Source organism: Pristis pectinata, chromosome 12 (assembly GCF_009764475.1).
Source record: "Pristis pectinata isolate sPriPec2 chromosome 12, sPriPec2.1.pri, whole genome shotgun sequence".
Lineage (NCBI taxonomy): Eukaryota > Metazoa > Chordata > Chondrichthyes > Rhinopristiformes > Pristidae > Pristis > Pristis pectinata.
The window spans coordinates 33,069,120-33,087,137 of NC_067416.1; the positions used below are offsets into that span (position 1 = coordinate 33,069,120).

General features: G+C 41.6%; 1 protein-coding gene across 1 annotated transcript in view; it reads left to right on the forward strand.

Annotated features, from left to right (window-relative positions):
- Positions 1 to 17,947, forward strand: part of LOC127576744 (monocarboxylate transporter 12-like) — a 31,079-nt gene extending 13,132 nt beyond the window's left edge. Inside the window, 4 exon segments of the mRNA XM_052027455.1 lie at positions 4,574 to 4,717; positions 10,810 to 10,917; positions 10,920 to 11,428; positions 17,691 to 17,947. Coding sequence (XP_051883415.1) covers positions 4,574 to 4,717; positions 10,810 to 10,917; positions 10,920 to 11,239 — 572 coding nt within the window. The 3' untranslated portion in view covers positions 11,240 to 11,428; positions 17,691 to 17,947.
- Positions 17,948 to 18,018: the final 71 nt, after the last annotated feature.

Consider the following 18,018-nt stretch of genomic DNA (forward strand, 5'->3'; position numbering starts at 1 on the left):
GCCTTGTTCTGAAATTCCCCTGTTACAGAATCCAATCCTTAGCCAATTTGATTCACTCCATAGGAAGTCACTGAGAGCACAGCTTATAGCAAAAACTCTGGGACCCGACAGAAACTATAATGAGAAATGGATGCAAATTTGGTGCCTGCCCAGACAATTAAGATTACAAGTTAAATTCTGTGGCCTCAAAGTTGCATATTATGAAAATTACATTTACTTTAGTTTGTGAATGCCCATAATAGAATGCACAAAAGGCGGTGAATTCATGTGCAGTTTTTTTCTGGAAAGTTATCAGGTTAGCCTTGCTTGTCCCATTCTGCATGTCCCTAACTCTGCCAATCTTTATGTCATCAGCAGACTTGGATGGGATTTTCTATCTCATCTTCTAACTTGTTTATAAATATGGAACTTAGCTATAGCTCCACCTGGATCTTGTGAGACACTCTCCTCACATTGTACAAATTTTTTTCTGCCTTCAGTCTCCTGCCACTTGGTCTGTTTCCTGGCCAGGTCAATATTTTACCTTTAACTTTAACTTCAGTTAACAGTTTCTTACAAGGGATCTTTTATCAGATGCCTTCCGAAATTGCAAATTATCAATAGTTATAAGTTTTGCCCTCCTCTTTTACTTTGGACATTTCTTCAGAAAAAGATTTGTCAGGATTTCTTATTCTTTACAAATCCATGCCAGTTATCTGAGAAGCAGAAAGTTTTCAAAATATTTAGACATCATAATCCCAATCACAGACCCAAGTAACTTACAATCAACAAACATCAGAATAAATGATTGTGATTTTCTGATTTTCTCAGTTCCACTCTGGGCTGTTAAATGGAAAGTAATATCTTTGCTAAAATGCAGCCCAAGTGCTGGGTATTGGCCATTTCCAACATAAGGAAGTTGGCCCATCTTCCAATGACATTCTCTGTTGATACTGTCATGAAGTCCACCACCGTTAAAGTCCTAGGGTGCAGCAGAGATCAGTAACTTTGCTGGAATGCCCACATAAATATTGTGGCTACAAGCATGATTCACCTTGTGACTCCACAGTACTTGCTACCACCCACAAGGGTGAAGGAACACTTTCCATCTGCCTGGATAAGTTAAGATCATCATGGAAAAGAGTAGCCTGCTCAATTGGTGCCTTTGACCACAGTCCTGAAGAAGGGTCCTGACCCGAAACATTGACCGCTTACTTTTCTCCACGGATGCTGTCTGGCCTGCTGAGTTCCTCCAGCATCATTGTGTTTTTCATCTAGGCTCCAGCATCTGCAGCCCTTTGTTTCTCAAACATTTGCACCCTCTATGCCTAATGCACCACATCTTCCACCATTCACAAGATGCTCTGCAGCAACTTGCCAAGATTTTCTCAACAGCACCTTCTAAACCCAGGACCTATCATCATATAGTAGGACAGTAGAACAGGTGCAAAACAATGCCAAAAGCTACCAATCAGACTCCATCCTGATTTATTATTGCTGTGTTAAAATCCTGCAGCTATACCCCTGACATAACTAAGCATGCCTTTTTAATATGGGCTACAGTGGTTCAAGAGAGACCCTCCCACAATCTTCTCGAGGGCAGTTAATGATGAGCAATAATGATTGGTCATGCTTACGAGTCTCTTGTCCCATGTAGGAATAAAAAAGTGCTCTTCATTTTATTGATCTAAGTAACTATAACTGTTTTTAAATGGTACAATTTAAATTGGTGTCTGACATTTGTAGCCAAGTGTTTTTTCTTTGTATCCTTAGGTGCCCTAAAGACAGGCTTGATGACTGTGATTAATTATTCTTCACCAGAGCCACTCAGTAACAGGATTGCTTGTACTCTGAGTAGAGCCTGGCATAGACTATTACATTGTGTGTTTAATATGTACAACAGAGAATGAATTTATGCCTTGTTTACATCTGGTGCACACTGCAGAACAGTAATGGAAACAGGCCTGAAGTTCTGCTGAGGATTGCAGGATCCTGAATATGACCTCTTGCATCCTTCAGCTTCAACAAAAATTGCTGAAGTTTTAAAAATAAGGCTGTTGTTCTTGTGTTGTGCTTGTGTTGAGCTCATCAATAATTGTAGTTTCTACCTACTGTTCATCTGTTGTCTGATTCCTTTCACTTGTTCTATAAATATGTGTGATATTTTGATATAGTGATTAAAAAGGTTGGGAACTCTGAACAGCAACAATTTAGAAAGGAAGTGGAGACGGTGAATAGCATTGGGTATGGGGACCTGTCCCAACCTATCCCGGTTTGCCCCGGTGCCATTGGCATGTGATTTACAAGTGTGTGCTCTTGCAAGTGCTTGAGCACTTAAAGGCTGATGGTGCCAATTGTTATCTTTTCCCCATTAACAACTTAGACCATAAGTAGTTTCAGGAGACCCACACAGCATCTGAAACAAATTTGTGCCATAACTACACTTCCTACAAATAAACTGATCACCAAACCAAGTTGCTACTGGAAATCGTTGAGGTGCACTGTTTTATTTCAATGATAGTACAGATGTGGCAGCAAGCTCACCAATTCATGGACCAAACCCCTGCATCCTGGTTGAAGAGGTGGACATTAAGAGAGGGCATGCTTGCTCAGGATTCCAGGAAACTCACCAAGTACTGAGAGGAAAAGGCTTGGACTCAGAAGTAATTCGCCAAGGACCTGTTCCCAGTTCAGGGAAAAAATATTAACTACTTTGTACATCAGAGTATGATCAGTGGAATTAAGGCCAAATCCCATCCACCAAAATTATCATGACTCTAACACTCACAATGCACATCTTGCATAATACACACAATTCCAGCTATTCAACCATGACACACACATCGCTACAAACTCATTGATACTAGTTCTTCTCTTTTGCAGGAGAAGGTACCACACAACTGAAGGCTGGTGAAAGCCTATACAGGGCCCACAGGCTGAGTTGCTTGGGATCAGTTGAGTGATCTGTGTGTAGGTGGGGGGGTTAGATTGGTTGGGTGGGGGTGATTGGTATTGGTGCAGTTCTCGGGGGGGGGGATGGAGCTCGGTAACGGTTGGCAATTAATACCTGGCTAAGATTGAGTGATTGGTTCTGGGAGCAGACACATGGCATATCAGGTCATATGACCAGTGGCTACAGGTGGTGTCTGGGTGGGTGATGGCCATGGCTGAAGGGTTGGGAGCTGGTGCTGTGGAAGATGGGATAGGGTGAGAACCTTGGAGGAGAACCAAATTATAAATAATTTAAAGAAGCCATGCCTTATCAATTTGCCTGTGTCGGGCTAGAACCTGTTCAGGGAGGACCCCTTCAAATTGTATGTTTGCTGAGCACATAAAATTGGGTTGAGTTATGGGTGGCAAGAAACAGATGCACTTTGATATGACCCAGTGTCTTCCAGTAGCATTATAGTTAGCTTTGCCCTGAGAATGACATCATCATGTCCACATAATTCTCAAGTGCAAGTGGGATTGCAACTGGAAATGTCTATTCAAATTTTAGGAATGGTACGATCCAACCTGGTAAGCAACCTAGTAGTGTCGTATTCTGAGAAAGATTGGCTTTTGTACAGGGATGCTGAGAAAGGTGGTGTCATGTGACCAAATTGCCAGTCATTGAGGTCCACTTGCAAGTATTAAAGTAAACACATCAACTCTACTCTGATTCTCCTGCACACCAGGGGCAACTTACCACAGCTAATTAACCCATCAACCAGCACACCTTTGGAATATGGGAGAAGGCCAGAGCACCCAAGGAAAACCCAAGCAGTCACAGTGAGCATGTGCAAACTTCACACTGACTGCATTGTATTGCTCCTTGGCGTTAAATCCTCGGAGATAAACTTTCTGGGCAGAGCTCTTCTGCCCCTCCTCTATGAGGATGATTTGCTGTCGCCTCTATCCTCCTGCATTTGGAGCGCTGGAGGTTTTAATATGTTTGCAACTGAAGCATTTGTTGGTTTTTGGAAAGAAAGAAAGTTTCACCTTTAAAATGATCTGAAATCACCCGCGATATTGCGGCCTAAAGGTCACAGCAGCTGACTGCAATGAACTCTGCTCCTAACGGTTCCCAGGCATACCTGCAACTAATCGATGATTCCATTATATAATGCACATTGCAGGGCTTGTCTTGTTCTCCAGACCCTTTCCCAGTGTATGGTTCACGCTAATGCGGTAATTGAATCAGATTCACAGGGGACTAAGCTGTGTGTTGCACTGCAATGGACACCAAGTGTGTTTGCTCTGCTTCCTTCAGGTGTGTGTATGTGACCCCATGGAATCATGTGACCAAATGTATTACGTGTATTAAGTATATCTTTAGATATGAGAGCATCCCATGGGGTTTGTATAAATGAGTATCTCCAGGATATATCTTAATAGAAAGGAAATGAGTGGAATAGAGGCATAAATATAGTTTATGGTAAAATGTTCTGAAGTATGACAGCATTGACCACATTACCTTAAGAGTTGGTTCCAAGATGCATGGAGAATTGTGGTCTGTTTTATTAGATTTTATGTTTCAACAGAGTGGAAATGTAGCCTGGAAACACAGCAACAATGCATGATTTTCACCACCTTTGTCTTCTGTTCTCTTTAGCTCCTATTGGGAGTATTATTAGTAATCGTTATTCTACCAGAGTGGCTGTAATTATTGGAGGAATATTGGCTAGTGGTGGCCTCATTCTCAGTTCATTCGCAACTTGCCTGGAGTATCTGTATTTGTCGCTGGGAGTCCTGACTGGTAAGAAGCACAACTACATTATAAAATGAAAATTAAAGCATGCAGATGCTGAAAATCTGAAAGGAAAATAGAAACTGCTGGAAACACTGGGCAGGAAGGCAACATCTGAGGAAAGAGAAACAGATTTAACATTTCAGTTCAAAGATCCTTTATCAGGACTCAGTCCATACTAGGACCAATTTGCAGCAGACGATTAACTTGCTTATCTTTGGGATGTGGGAGGATCACCCAGAACACCCAGAGGAAACCCACATGCTCACAGGGAGAATGTGCAAACTCCACTGAGGTTAGAGTGAGACCATTGTCACTGCAGCTCTGCAGCAGCAGCACTCACTGTTGCACCCATGAATTTGATTATTTGAATTTTACATTGCCCAGCCACTGTGGTAAAATTGAAACTCACTTACCTGGCTCTATTTGTTTAATTGGACAAAAGCACTTCCATTTAATTAATGTTGTTCAGGGCTGTCAAATGAAATAAATTTGCTAATCCCTCAATGTTAAGCTAGTGCATAACTGAATGTGAAAGCAAGCAACAGAAGACCTGTGAATGTAGTTCCACCTATTTTGTGATGGCACTACCATTTGGAGAAACTATTTTTGCTTGGACATTTGTGCTGGTAAAACTGCTTCCCAGGAATCAGATAAGGTCCAGAAAAAGTACCACCAGTTCTTTAAGCTGATTGCTCTCTGGCAGCTTTGCAGTTTGAATTTCTGTTCTCAAAAGAAATCTTTAAAGTACAATTTCTGAGTAATTTTAGGTGTGGTCAGTGTAACATGCTTAGTAGGAAAAAGATAGCTTTTGACGCAAGGTTCCTAAAAACCGTCAACTTTGTATCATCTGTCGTATAATGATTGAAAGATTTGTTGCTCTACTAATGTAGAGGATACACCAGATAATCTTTTCTCATCTGGTAATTCCGATATTCTAAAAGATTCTTATTTCCATTGCAAAGGTTAGTTTGAAACCATTTGAATGCTTGGTCCCAATTTCTGGTTCACTCTTTAACAAACTTCATTGTAAGTGAAAGAAAAAGTTGGCTCACTTTAATATCAAAATTTCCTGCTCTGAAGAGACAATGGGTGAAACTTATGTGCTGACATTTCTATAGACAGCTGGGGAATGAAGGGCCATTTACTGATCTTGTGGGGAAGTAGCAGGGCTGGAACATTGTGAATGAATTGGGATATTGCCAAGTTTGAGACTTCCAGTGTTTGCTCAATTATAATGCAAGAAAAAGTTTCAGCTGATCCAATCTATGCACCTTAAGTATATGTGGCTTCCTTGACTGCTACTCATTAAAGTTTGGCATAGAAATAATCTGTGCTGTATTTTGGCTCTTAAAGTACTATTCCATAGCTCCCTAACACTGTGCCAAAAAGCTCCCAAATGATTGCAAAATTCATTCAAGCCAATTGAAAAGCAGCATTGTATGGTCTTTGGGAACTCAGGTGACTGCTTCTCTCAAATATTATTTGCTCCGAAGGTTTTGCAGCTTCAGTAAACTTCACACACATATGAACAGTCCACGCACCATGCACAAACTGAACAGCTCCCATTGCCATGCCGGGTTACAATTAGGATCTCTTCTCTGCTACGTAAACATCTCTTGAAAGAACTATCCAACCAATGGCAGACCATAATCTCTCCGCTACCCCGTACACTTGATACTTATTCCAAAAGTATACTTTATTTTAATATATGCAATAGATACAATCAGGACATGTCTTTCTCTATGTTTACCGTATCATCAATTCGATGCATTCTCTTAAAATACATCAATGCCACTCGTGTTTAAGGAGGAAATAATGCATCCATGAAGCGTTTGAGAGGCTGTTATATAGGGCACAGCCATTCAGTGTTCAGTGGCAGCAGGATCCTTGTCGGTGGTCCTTCCCCACAGAGCCTCATGATGGCTACACTAAGCTTCAGTGCGTCCCTCAGCAAGTATTCAGCTCAGATCATCAACTCAGTGGAAGACTTGCTTTGATCTGCCCTAAGCTTTCTGGCAGGACCACAGTCTAGGGATCTGTTGCCACTGGACACTGCAGAACTGGGTCCTGTGCAGCAGTCTCTCAAACACTTCATGGATGCACTGTGTATTGGTATTGGTATTGGTTTATTATTGTCACTTGTACCAAGGTACAGTGAAAAACTTGTCGCGCATACTGATTGTACAGGTCAATTCATTACACAGCGCAGTTACATTGAGTTAGTACAGAGTGCATTGATGTAGTACAGGTAAAAACAGTAACAGTACAGAGTAAAGTGTCACAGCTACAGAGAAAGTGCAGTGCAATAAGGTGCAAGGTCACAACAAGGTAGATCGTGAAGTCATAGTCCATCTCATTGTATAAGAGAACCGTTCAATAGTCTTATCACAGTGGGGTAGAAGCTGTCCTTAAGTCTGGTGGTACATGCCCTCAGGCTCCTGTATCTTCTACCCAATGGAAGAGGAGAGAAGAGAGAATGTCTTGGGTGGGTGGGGTCTTTGATTATGCTGGCTGCTTCTCCAAGACAACGAGAGGTAAAGACAGAGTCCAAGGAGGGGAGGCTGGTGTCCATGATGTGCTGGTACATGAGTGGTATTGACATATTGTAATAGAATGTGTTGATTTCATGGTACAATGAATGTGAAAAATGTGTACCGATTGCGTCTTGTATATATTATTATGAGTAAAGTATATTTTTGAAGTAAAAAGAATCAATGAAGAATGGGTGGCATCTTGGATGCTGGGATTTGGCTTCCCATGAGTGCAGGCAGCTGTTGACTGCATTCATGTCTATATGGGCTCCCAGTAATAATCAGGATCTTTTCCGCAGTAGGAATGGTTTCCACTCCTTCGATATTTGTGGGTTATCAAAAGAATGACCTCATGGTCACTGCCCTGATTCCTGTTATGAACAAACATATATGTTGTGAGCAGGAGTAGGCCCCTCAAGACTGCTCCACCAGTCAATAAGATCGCGGCTAATCTGACAGCAACCTCAATTCTATTCCGGGCAACCTTACACCCCGTGTTTATCAAGAATCTGACTAGTTCTGCCTTCAACTTATTGAAAGTCTTCTTTCACCACCCTTTGAGGAAGATAGTTCCAAAGACTCACAACTCTCTGATAGAAAACCTTTGCATCATCTCTGTTTTAGATGGGTGAACCCATATTTGTGAACAGTGATTCCTGACTCTGGATTCTCCAAAAAGAGGAGACATCATTACCATATCCACCCAGTCAAGAATCAGAATAGAGTCATGGAGTAATACAGCATGGAAACAGGCACTTTTGTTTAACTTGGCCGTACCAACAAAGATGCCCATCTAAACAAGTCCCATTTGCCTACATTTGGCCCATATGCTTCTAAACCTTTCCTATCCATGTACCTGATCCATTTTATCCTGATCCATGTACCTGATCCATTTTATCATTTTATCCTATTTTTTTATCCTGGAATCCTAGCAAAGGGGTTAGAGTCCAGGAAGCATAAATTTAAAATAATTGTAGAAGAATTTGAGGTAATGTGAGGAAGGTTTTTCACTCAGAGGGTGTCACAGGTCCACAACTCAAAGCCTGTAAGTGTTAGACACAGAACCATTCTCCGCACTTATACAGTACTTGAATGTGTACTTGAAGAGCTACGAGCTGCAGGGCAACAGACCTCATCCTGAAAGGTAGGATTGCATTCGTAGTTCCTTTTCAACCAGTACAGACATGATGGGCCAAATGGCACCCTGTGTTGTAACTTTCCCCTGGTTCACACATGACACCTTTGCCTTCAGGGAAGAACAATCTGCCAGTCATTTTCTGTGGCCAGCACTGCCCAGACTGATGGATCCTGGGTGACCCTCTTTCTTCCCTGCCTTCTCAATCCTGTTGGCAGTCGTAGCACTCCCGCTGAGCCTTGCTATGAGAACCCACGCAAGCACTAGAGTTATTGTGAAAAACACCACTAGAGGTCTAATAATGAGGTTCTGGTGCCTGCATCTGTCCAGCCAGTTGGGGGTCCTAGTGTATACATATGCCCAACTGGTACAGAGCCTACACTGAGTGCTGTATGCTGCTTAACCCAGCAATCTGAAGATCTCAGCCAATGCAACAGCAACAGCAGCAATTAGACTGAGAGGGTGAGGGATGTGGAGGAGACTGAAGAGCAGCAGAAGGATGAGGACGATTATTGGGGAAGTCCCAGCAGGACACCACTTGCCTCATCTCCTCGTACAGCAGAGGAGGTAGGCATGGTGTGCAAGGGCAAGAAAGGATTCATATAGAAGTAGATGATTTTCATTAGGAGCCTGCTAAATGAAGTTCTCAGTGCAGTTCAAGTTACCTTATCTGCGTAACAATCTTTCACACCAACAAGGTTCATCAATAAGGAGCTGAGAGACTCCAGGCAACACATCAATGAATGAACACATGATCCAGTTACAGAGATGGCTCACTGCAGCTGACTTCAGTGGTGTGCACATCACCCTGACTTAACTAATCCCTGCATTGCTTGAACGAGTGGGGGTTCTCATACCTGAAGGAGACAGCTGGAGCCACTTCCTGCCAAGCTCTTACAGCAGGGGCACTGACGGGTAGGCCTCCTGGCTCCCATGGTGCACAAGAGCTGCCTCCTGTAAATTAGTCCCTCTGATGTGTTGTACTGGGAGCTCTCCCCCTCTCCCATACAGCCTTTCTCTCCTCCGCCACAGTGCGTGTGGGAGGCTGTCTACATGCCTTGCGGAGTGTGCAGTCAGGGACTAATGCCTTTCTCAGACTGTCACATATCAAATTGTCGAAGGCTGCCTTCAATTGAGCCTGGTCCGTTGGGAACTGGGCAGGTTCCATTTTGGCCCATGCCTCTGTGTGTAAATGCCAGTTCAAACGTCCCTTTCACAAATTTCATAAGTCTCTGTGGGAGGAGTCCCAATAGGGCATTAGTGCAAGACTTAATAACGATTTAGCACACTAATAGAGAGTTAGTCCCAGTTAGTAGGCAGTTTCTCAGAGAGAGGGTTCCCACGGAATATCTGTCATTGAGAGGCCGGTAATGGTGGCAAATATAGGTCTTGCCGCACCTTGACGTAAACACTGGTACAGCAGAGTGATGTCCTGTTGTTTGTTGTAGTGAGGAGCTTAATTTGGTGATTCATTATTGTTGCAAAGAGAATCTTAAAAGCCTTGAGCTTTCTATTTTTCCCCCAGTCAATTCAAACAAAAGAAAATTGTTGTTCTGTCTGTTCAGTTGATAAAATGCTGGCAAGTTGCAGATTGCAAACTTGTGGCAATGTGCAATACTGAATCTTGCGTCAACAACAGAACCAATCCCAGTCCTGTTTAAAAAAAATAGGATCCCCAAACAGGAGCTGACCTGCTCCATCTTGTGCGTCAGCATGTACATGATATAGTTCCATTAATATTCATCAGAAATGATGACACTTGAAATATTACCTCTGTTTTTCTCTCCACAGATGCCCTTCTGGTTACTTCCAGCATTTTCTTTTTATTTCAGATTTCCAGCAGCTGCAATTTAGTTCTTCTTTTCCATTTGTATTTAAAGCAAGTTTGTTTGAATTCGCTAGGCAGACCATGGTTACAGATAATGTTAATTCAGTAGCAATATGCCTTTGTGAAGCTGTTAACCAGTTGAGTCCTTCATGGTCTAGATATTTAAATAACATATATAGCCAGAATGACGTCCCCTGATGATCTTGCTGTCTGCATTTCTTGGAGACCTGGAACAGAGAAAGGCTAGGAGCGTTAGATTTATAGATCAGTCTCATATTAATGTTATCCCTCTTGGCAAGATCTCTTTCTGTTTCTCTAACCAGTTTTATGCACTATTCTGTCTGCATTTAAGAATTCCTGTCACATTGCCATGAGATGACAGGGAGACAGGACCTCCTGACATAGCATATTGAGTAGGAGCAGTGATTTGGAAACCTTTCTTCTTGCATTAAAAGTTTTGTAATTTCCTGAAGTAGGGTTTTTTCAAAACTCACAGGCTTCAGAGCACCAGGGACAGGAAGTGAGTTACTACCAATATATGGCAAAACTTGATATCTTTTTTAGATGTATCATGATTTTTAAAAAATTGTATTCTCTGTTGCAGGTTGTGGATATGCTTTAGCTTATTCTCCTGCCATAGCAATTGTGGGAAAGTACTTCAGTAACAGAAAGCCATGGCGTATGGGTTTGGCCATGTCAGGAAGTGGAATTGGACTTTCATTTTAGCTCCAGTGGTTCAGCTGCTGATTGAAGAGTACTCTTGGCGTGGGGCACTACTCATCCTTGGAGGCCTTGTAGCTAATATTTGTGTCTGCGGTGCTCTGCTGCGACCCCTTGCACTTGTAGAGGATCTGTCTATTCTACCATTAGGAGTATTGCAAGCAGAAATACTTCTGAGGAATGCAGCTACAAAGTACAACGTGAAGATCCTCCACTGCCCTGCCATTCTGTGGATCCAAACTCTATCAGAAAAGATTATAATAAAAAGCAACTCTGTAACTGCTGCCCATCATACAAAGAATATGCCTTCCTGAAGCCAGACTTCCTTGTATTTGCTGTATCACTGCTGTTCTTAGCCTATGGTTGCAGTACTCCTTTTGTACATCTTGTACCATACGCCGTAAGCGCTGGGTCAGCCAGCAGCAAGCAGCCTTCTTAATGTCAATCCTTGGCATTGTAGACATTGTTGGAAACATCTCATTTGGCTGGCTAACGGATAGAAGGTAAGGATAAAAAGCAAAACTGTTCGCTTGGTATTCTGTGTGTGAATGATAAGGCTTGTAGGCTGTCAGATGATTTGCAGCATTAGTGGCTCCAAGGTGATTGAAAGTGGTACAAGGAGTTGGGATTCTCTTCCCCAGGCCCATTAACCTGAACGAGATTTTCTGCTCAAATTGCAATGATATTGTGAACCAAGGTAGATTGGGACCAACACTTCCAGAGTTCTATACTTGCAGCAGTAATGGACTTAGGATGAACCAGATTCAATGCACAAGATTATATAGAGCCATGCTGATATCTGCTATTGAATGTATTTCCCAACATTTACACTGCCAGGAAGGTTATTAGACTGCCTGAGACAGATTTGTTTTGTTTTCATATCTAGAAGCTATTTATCCTAAAAGAAGAAAGATATCGTAATCTACTAACATAATAAGTAATTAAGATAAATAATTTAAATATAATGAGACTCTGCCCTTGCCCTCAGCCTCATTGCTGCTGAAACCCTCATCCATGCCTGAATTACTCCTAATAGACACTTTGTTTATGAATCCATCTAAGTTATTGCCCTTATTGTCTCTATAATCTCCACCAACCCTACAGCTCTCTTCTAATTATGACCTCTTGATCATCCCTGTATTTAATTGTTCCCCTATTGATGGCATATCTTCAGCTGTCAAGTCCCTGAGCATTGGAGTTTCTTCCCAAGAGCTCTGTCCTATTCCTTTTTTTCCTTTAAGGCATTCCCTTAAAACCTATCTCTTTGACCAAACATTTCGTGATCTACCACAGGACCTCCTTCTGTCAATCAGTGTCAATGATTTTTTTGGTGAAGCTCCTGTGTAACCCACTTGGCACATTTTGCTACATTAAAGGTAATTTATATGTAAGTACAGGTTGTGTCACTCTTGGGTGTTCTTAATAATTCACCTTATGCCATTGTTTTACATTTCTTTATTTTATCTCCTTTTTTACATCATTCGCCCATTCTTTTGTTCTACTTTCTGCTCTGCCAACCTTTTCGATGCCTGGCTTTACTAATCATATCCTCGCATCAGTACACTCTTTTCATTCTTAATGACTTTCACAGTATATTTCCAGGAAGTCAATATTTTAAGGGCTGTGCTTTAATTGACCTCAATGCATCACCAAAGACTATTTTCTTAGCAAATCAGTAGTAGATGATATAAAGACTGATATGGCTGTTTCACCAGATGTTCCAGCATCAAGAACACATGCACAGCAAGACAGAATGTTATCTTAGTGGCACAGGAGAGATGGCTATATTGTGCACTTGGATATGCTAAATAATATGTTTGGATTTCTGGAATAAAACAGTTCCATTCTTCATTGCACATGTTATTCATTCGAAGGTCAGAAGTTAATCAGAAACATAAGGACTGGGAGAAGGAAGAGGTTAGGTAACTGGGCAGCCCACAGGAATTGCTTGTTTTCTTGCGCTTAGTCTATCTGATAAACGGAAAGACTAGTAAATCATGAAGCTGGTTTGTCAGTTTTAATCACAGATGATTGGATTGGTCTGACCCATGAATTGGAGATTTACAGCATCGTAGCACATATTCTCATTCAGAATGTTGGATCAATGAATTTTCTAAGCACCATCTAGTCTTACGTCGTTTCTAAATGGGCCCTCTCAGTCTGCATGGGAGGGACCTGGAGAGTGTTGCAGAACAGAGAGACCCAAGGTAAAGGTACATAGTTCCCTGAAAATGGGGACACGAGTAGACGGGCTGGTGAAGAAAGCATTTGGCATGCTTGCTTTCATCAGTTAGGGCTTTGAGAACAGGAGTAGGGATGTCATGTTACAACTATACAAGTCATTGGTGTGATCATACTAGGAGTATTGCATACAATTCTGATCATGCAGCTATAGGAAGGATGTCATTAAGCTGGAAGGGGTGCAGTAAAGATTCACAAGGATGTTACCAGGACTGGAGGGCTCGAGTTATAAGGAGAAGCTGGATAGGCTGTGACTTTTTTCCCTGCTGAGGGGTGATCTTATAGAGGTATATAAAATCATGAGGGGCACAGGTAAGATCACAGTCCTATTCCCAGGATAGGGGAGTCTGAAACTAGAGGGCATGGGTTTTAGGTGAGAGGGGAAAAGGACCGAAGGGATAACAGTGGGTGGCGAGTATATGACTCGAGCTGCCAGACGAAGCGGTAAAGGCAGGTACAATTACAATGTTTAAAAGACATTTAGACAGCTACATTGGTTAGGAAAGGTTTAGAGGGATATAGGCCAAACACAGGGAAGTGGGGCTCGCTCAGGTAGACAACGACTATTTCTCTCTTCCATTGAGATTTTCCAAATGTATTGCAAGTGCCCTGTAATTATGATTAGAGAAGGATAATGATTTTTTAATGAAAATGAATCACTCTGTCGAGGTTCAACAGGGTTGTAGTGTTCAAAAGTGAGTAATGATAGGTAAAACTAAGAATGTTGGTAATATTCAGAAAACCATGCAGCAGAGAGAAGCAGGGTTAATATTTGTTGATGTCTTTAGTCAGAACTGATTTTTTTTGTTAGTTATTATTTTTAGCAGAATGGTGGCAGGTAATTGTGACTGAGTAAAGTAGTTCCACTTTGTTACTAAACTGAGCTCCCCCTGGACACAAAATGATAATGTAACACCCCACTTCCAAATTTTTTTCATTTTTCTTTTTCCAGAGCACATTTTTAAGGATCTTGTGGCAGATTTTTTCAATTATTCCGGTGTTAAATATTTTAAACTATTTTTCAAGTGAAATTTTACTACTGTTTATCTGTATTTTTGATTAAATAGTGTGATCTTTTAACACACCTGAAATTAAGGTAGTGAAACAATTTAGGAAAGGTAAAGTTGCATGTGGTCTCAGGAATTAGGAAGTGAAACTTAACTGGTACTACCCGATATTTTGGCACCACAGTGCCCTTAAAATTCCAAGATGGCATCTGCAGTGCTGTCTCTCATTTGTAGACTAATTGTGACAAAGCATTGGCGTGAGCCATAACTCTGTCCGCAGAGAATACAGAGCAGGCAGATCATACCATCAATGAACATGTCATGCTGATTTCAAGGCCACCACTGAAAGTTTGTAGCCCAGTAGTCCATCAGCTAATCCACCCTGAACCCCATGTGCTGAACCAGCAACAAGAAAGACTGCATAACGCTCTTTAAAGGAATCCCCACCTAAGCAGAGGATGGCTGAAATCTGGAATGCACTGCCTGAGAAGATGGTGGAGGCATAAACGCTTGCAACATTTAAGAAGCACTTATAGATAAGTACCTGAAACATCACAGCACGGGAGGCTGCAGGCCAAGTGCTAGAAAATGGGATTGTACGGGTATGTATCTGATGGCTAGCACAGACACAATGGCAGGATTGAGTGGGTGAAAACTCTTGAGGGAGGATAGTAGGTTGTGCTCCATCCACTCCATCCTACCAGACACCCCTCTGGGGCTGCACCTCAGCAGTAAAAGCAGCCAATAGTGGATGGATTCGTGGAATGTTGCAATATCTCTCGAACCCACTCCACAGTTACGATGAGTACTAATCCCATATTCCTTGACTCCCTTAATATTCAAAAATCTCCTGCTTTTCATCTTGAATATACTCTGCAACAGAGACTCCACATCCCCCTTGGGTAGAGAAATCCAAAGGTTCACTACTCTCTGGGTGAAGAAATTTATTTTCATCTCAATCCTTAATGGTTGCCCCTTTATTCTAAGACATTGATCCCTGGATCTATTCACCCTAACCAGGGCAAAGCATAATTCTGAGTCTACCCTGTCAATACCCCTCCCATTTATAAATGTTGTATGTTTCAATTCTTTTTTGTCTTCTAAACCTGAAAATATAAGTCCAGTCTGTTTCATTCCTCTTCAATGACAAAACCAACTCTGCCACCCTATTCCAGGAATTGATTTACTGAACCCTCTATCGCAGTTATATCCTTCCCTTAGGTAGGGAGATCAGACACATATATGGTTTTCCAACTGCTGCCTCAACAGGACACAATACAATTCCTGTAAGATAGCTTTATTCTTGTGCTGACATCCTCTAGCATGAAGGCCAACATATTGTCTTCCTTCCCAATTTCTTGCTCTACCTGCACATTAAATTTTAGTAATTAGTATATTAGAACACCTATGTCTCTCTGAACACCGACCTCTTTCACCAGTTTAAAAAATGCTTTGCTTTTCTATTTTTAATCTACCAAAATTTATGATCTCACATTTTTTCCACACGGTATTCCACCTGCCATGTTTTTCCCATTCAGTTAGCATCTCTACATCCCTTTGAAGCCCCTCTCCTTCTCCTCACAACACACACTGCCATAATAGGGGCCAGCACTGAACGTCACCCACTGTTCCCATTCAGCACCCAATGGCATCACCACTGACCATTCTCCCAAACAGAAACATCCTGGAAATAGCTGTTGATGAGAATGTAATTAGAACCAGGCACTTAGTAACCGGGATGGGGATGGGGTGGTGTGGAGGTGATGGCGGGCAACAGCATGTTAGAGCTAGCAATTGCTGCACTGAGGAACTAAACTCCTTCCCTTGGAGTGAGTTTGGGGAAAAGTCTCTGAAAGTTCTGAAGATGCTGAAGAGGCTCTTGTCTTAAGGAATGCAGCCCCCAATCAAAGATCTCAGCGCTGGGCTCCATCACCGGATGCTCTGAAGAATACCTCATTCAGGACGATGATACTAACTACACGGCTGAACTAATGAAGCACCTGCTACAGTCCAACACTGGCTGGATTGGGCCATTTTCCAACTGGATAGCAGTACCAAGTGAAAGCTTCCTCTCCAATACAATGGGAAGGCTTGACCAAAGCCATCTACAAAGGCAAGGATTGTTGTCAGGGAAAAGTAAACCCCAAATCTCTCCATGTGGAAATATCTCTTCCTTTCCTGTGTGTTTGCTCATTCCCACAGTTCTTCTGGACAAATCATGAAAGCCAGTACCAAGCAGTTCAACATGTCAAGCATCCAATCAATGCTGTGACTTGCATCGACAAGAGTAGAATTCCCGTCAACATCCAAGACCCAGGAGCACTGAGGAATAAACAGTAATGCTGTTGTGATGTTGTTACCCATCTGTTTATTCCCACCTCAGTGTTCCCTTCTGGACAAATCATGAAAGCCAGAAGCAAGCAATTCAATGTGTGAAACATCCAAATAATACTGTGACAATATAATTGTTAACCACCTGGTGCGTTCCCTTTAGTGCCTGACTGGTAGCTTCCTTTTCTTGCCCTACTGTTTCTATGTATCAGAATCAGATTTATTATCACTGAATTATTTGACATGATGTTTGTTGTTTTTGTGGCAGTAGTACAGTGCAAAGACACTTTTATAGTTTATTGTTTAAAATTACTCTAAATTACAAATAAATAGTGAAAAAAAGGAATAATGAGGAAGTGCTCATGGGTTTATGGACCGTTCAGAAATTTGCTGGTGGAGGGGAAGAAGCGATCGTTGAGTGTGGGTCTTCTTACGTGGTGCTGCCTTCTTTGTGGATGGTTGCTCTCTTGGAGTGGATGTTGTGCTGTTAGTATCCATCTCTGAACTCACTGAAGGTGTCACTTATTGACTGCCTTCGGCCTCACTTCTGAAATAAATACAAACTCCCAATCCACCTGACCATTCTCCTCGGTATCTTGCAGTGCAATCAAGGGCTCTATGCCAACTTTTCTGAATTTCCATTGTTAGCCCTGTTTCTTTCTTCTCAGATGCCTGACCTGCTGAGTATCTCCAATATTTTCTGTTTGTACTTCAGATTGCTAATATCTGCACTTATTTGCCATTTTTCTGAGAACATATGCGACTGATATTATTCAGTCTTGCCTGGGTCCAACCTTACACATTGGGGCAATGTTGTACTTTTGTTTTACAGTTTAAAGTACTTTCCCCGCCCAAGTTAGTGAATATGTGATTAGTGAGCTGTATTACATTGCTGTTCAGCTTTTTCTACCTATCCCGCTTCTTATAATGGTGTCAATACTTTATCTTATGTTCAATGATGTTCCAGTACATTTAAGTCATTTGATTACCATTTGGAGATTGCATTCTGAAAGTTTTGATATCAAAATTCATCATTTAAAATTCACCTTAATAATTTCTAGATAGCATTTTCTCTGCGTAACAACAGTAATAAAAACATATGATTATGATTTTGTTTGTTAACCAATGTACAGAAACTGTGTACAAATATTTTTATTCTGGCTTCCGTCTCTCTTTAAATCCACAGGTGGTTGAAGAAGCACCGCAAGTTACTGTTACATTTTAACCATTGGGCTGGATTGCCTCTCCTCCCTGTTCATTCCTATTCTGAGATCTTTTCCACTCCTTGTTCCCTATGCAGTACTTTATGGATACTTTGATGGGGCATATGTTTCTCTCATCCAGTAGTAACATCAGATATAGCAGGAAATGCTTTTCCTCTCCTCTGCTCTGGGAATAGTATATTTTATCCATGGGATACCCTATCTTATTGGCCCACCAATAGCAGGTGAGTAATATGTTTCATGACTTATTAAAATCTCTTAATTGTAAATATGAACCGTGAATTTTACTGA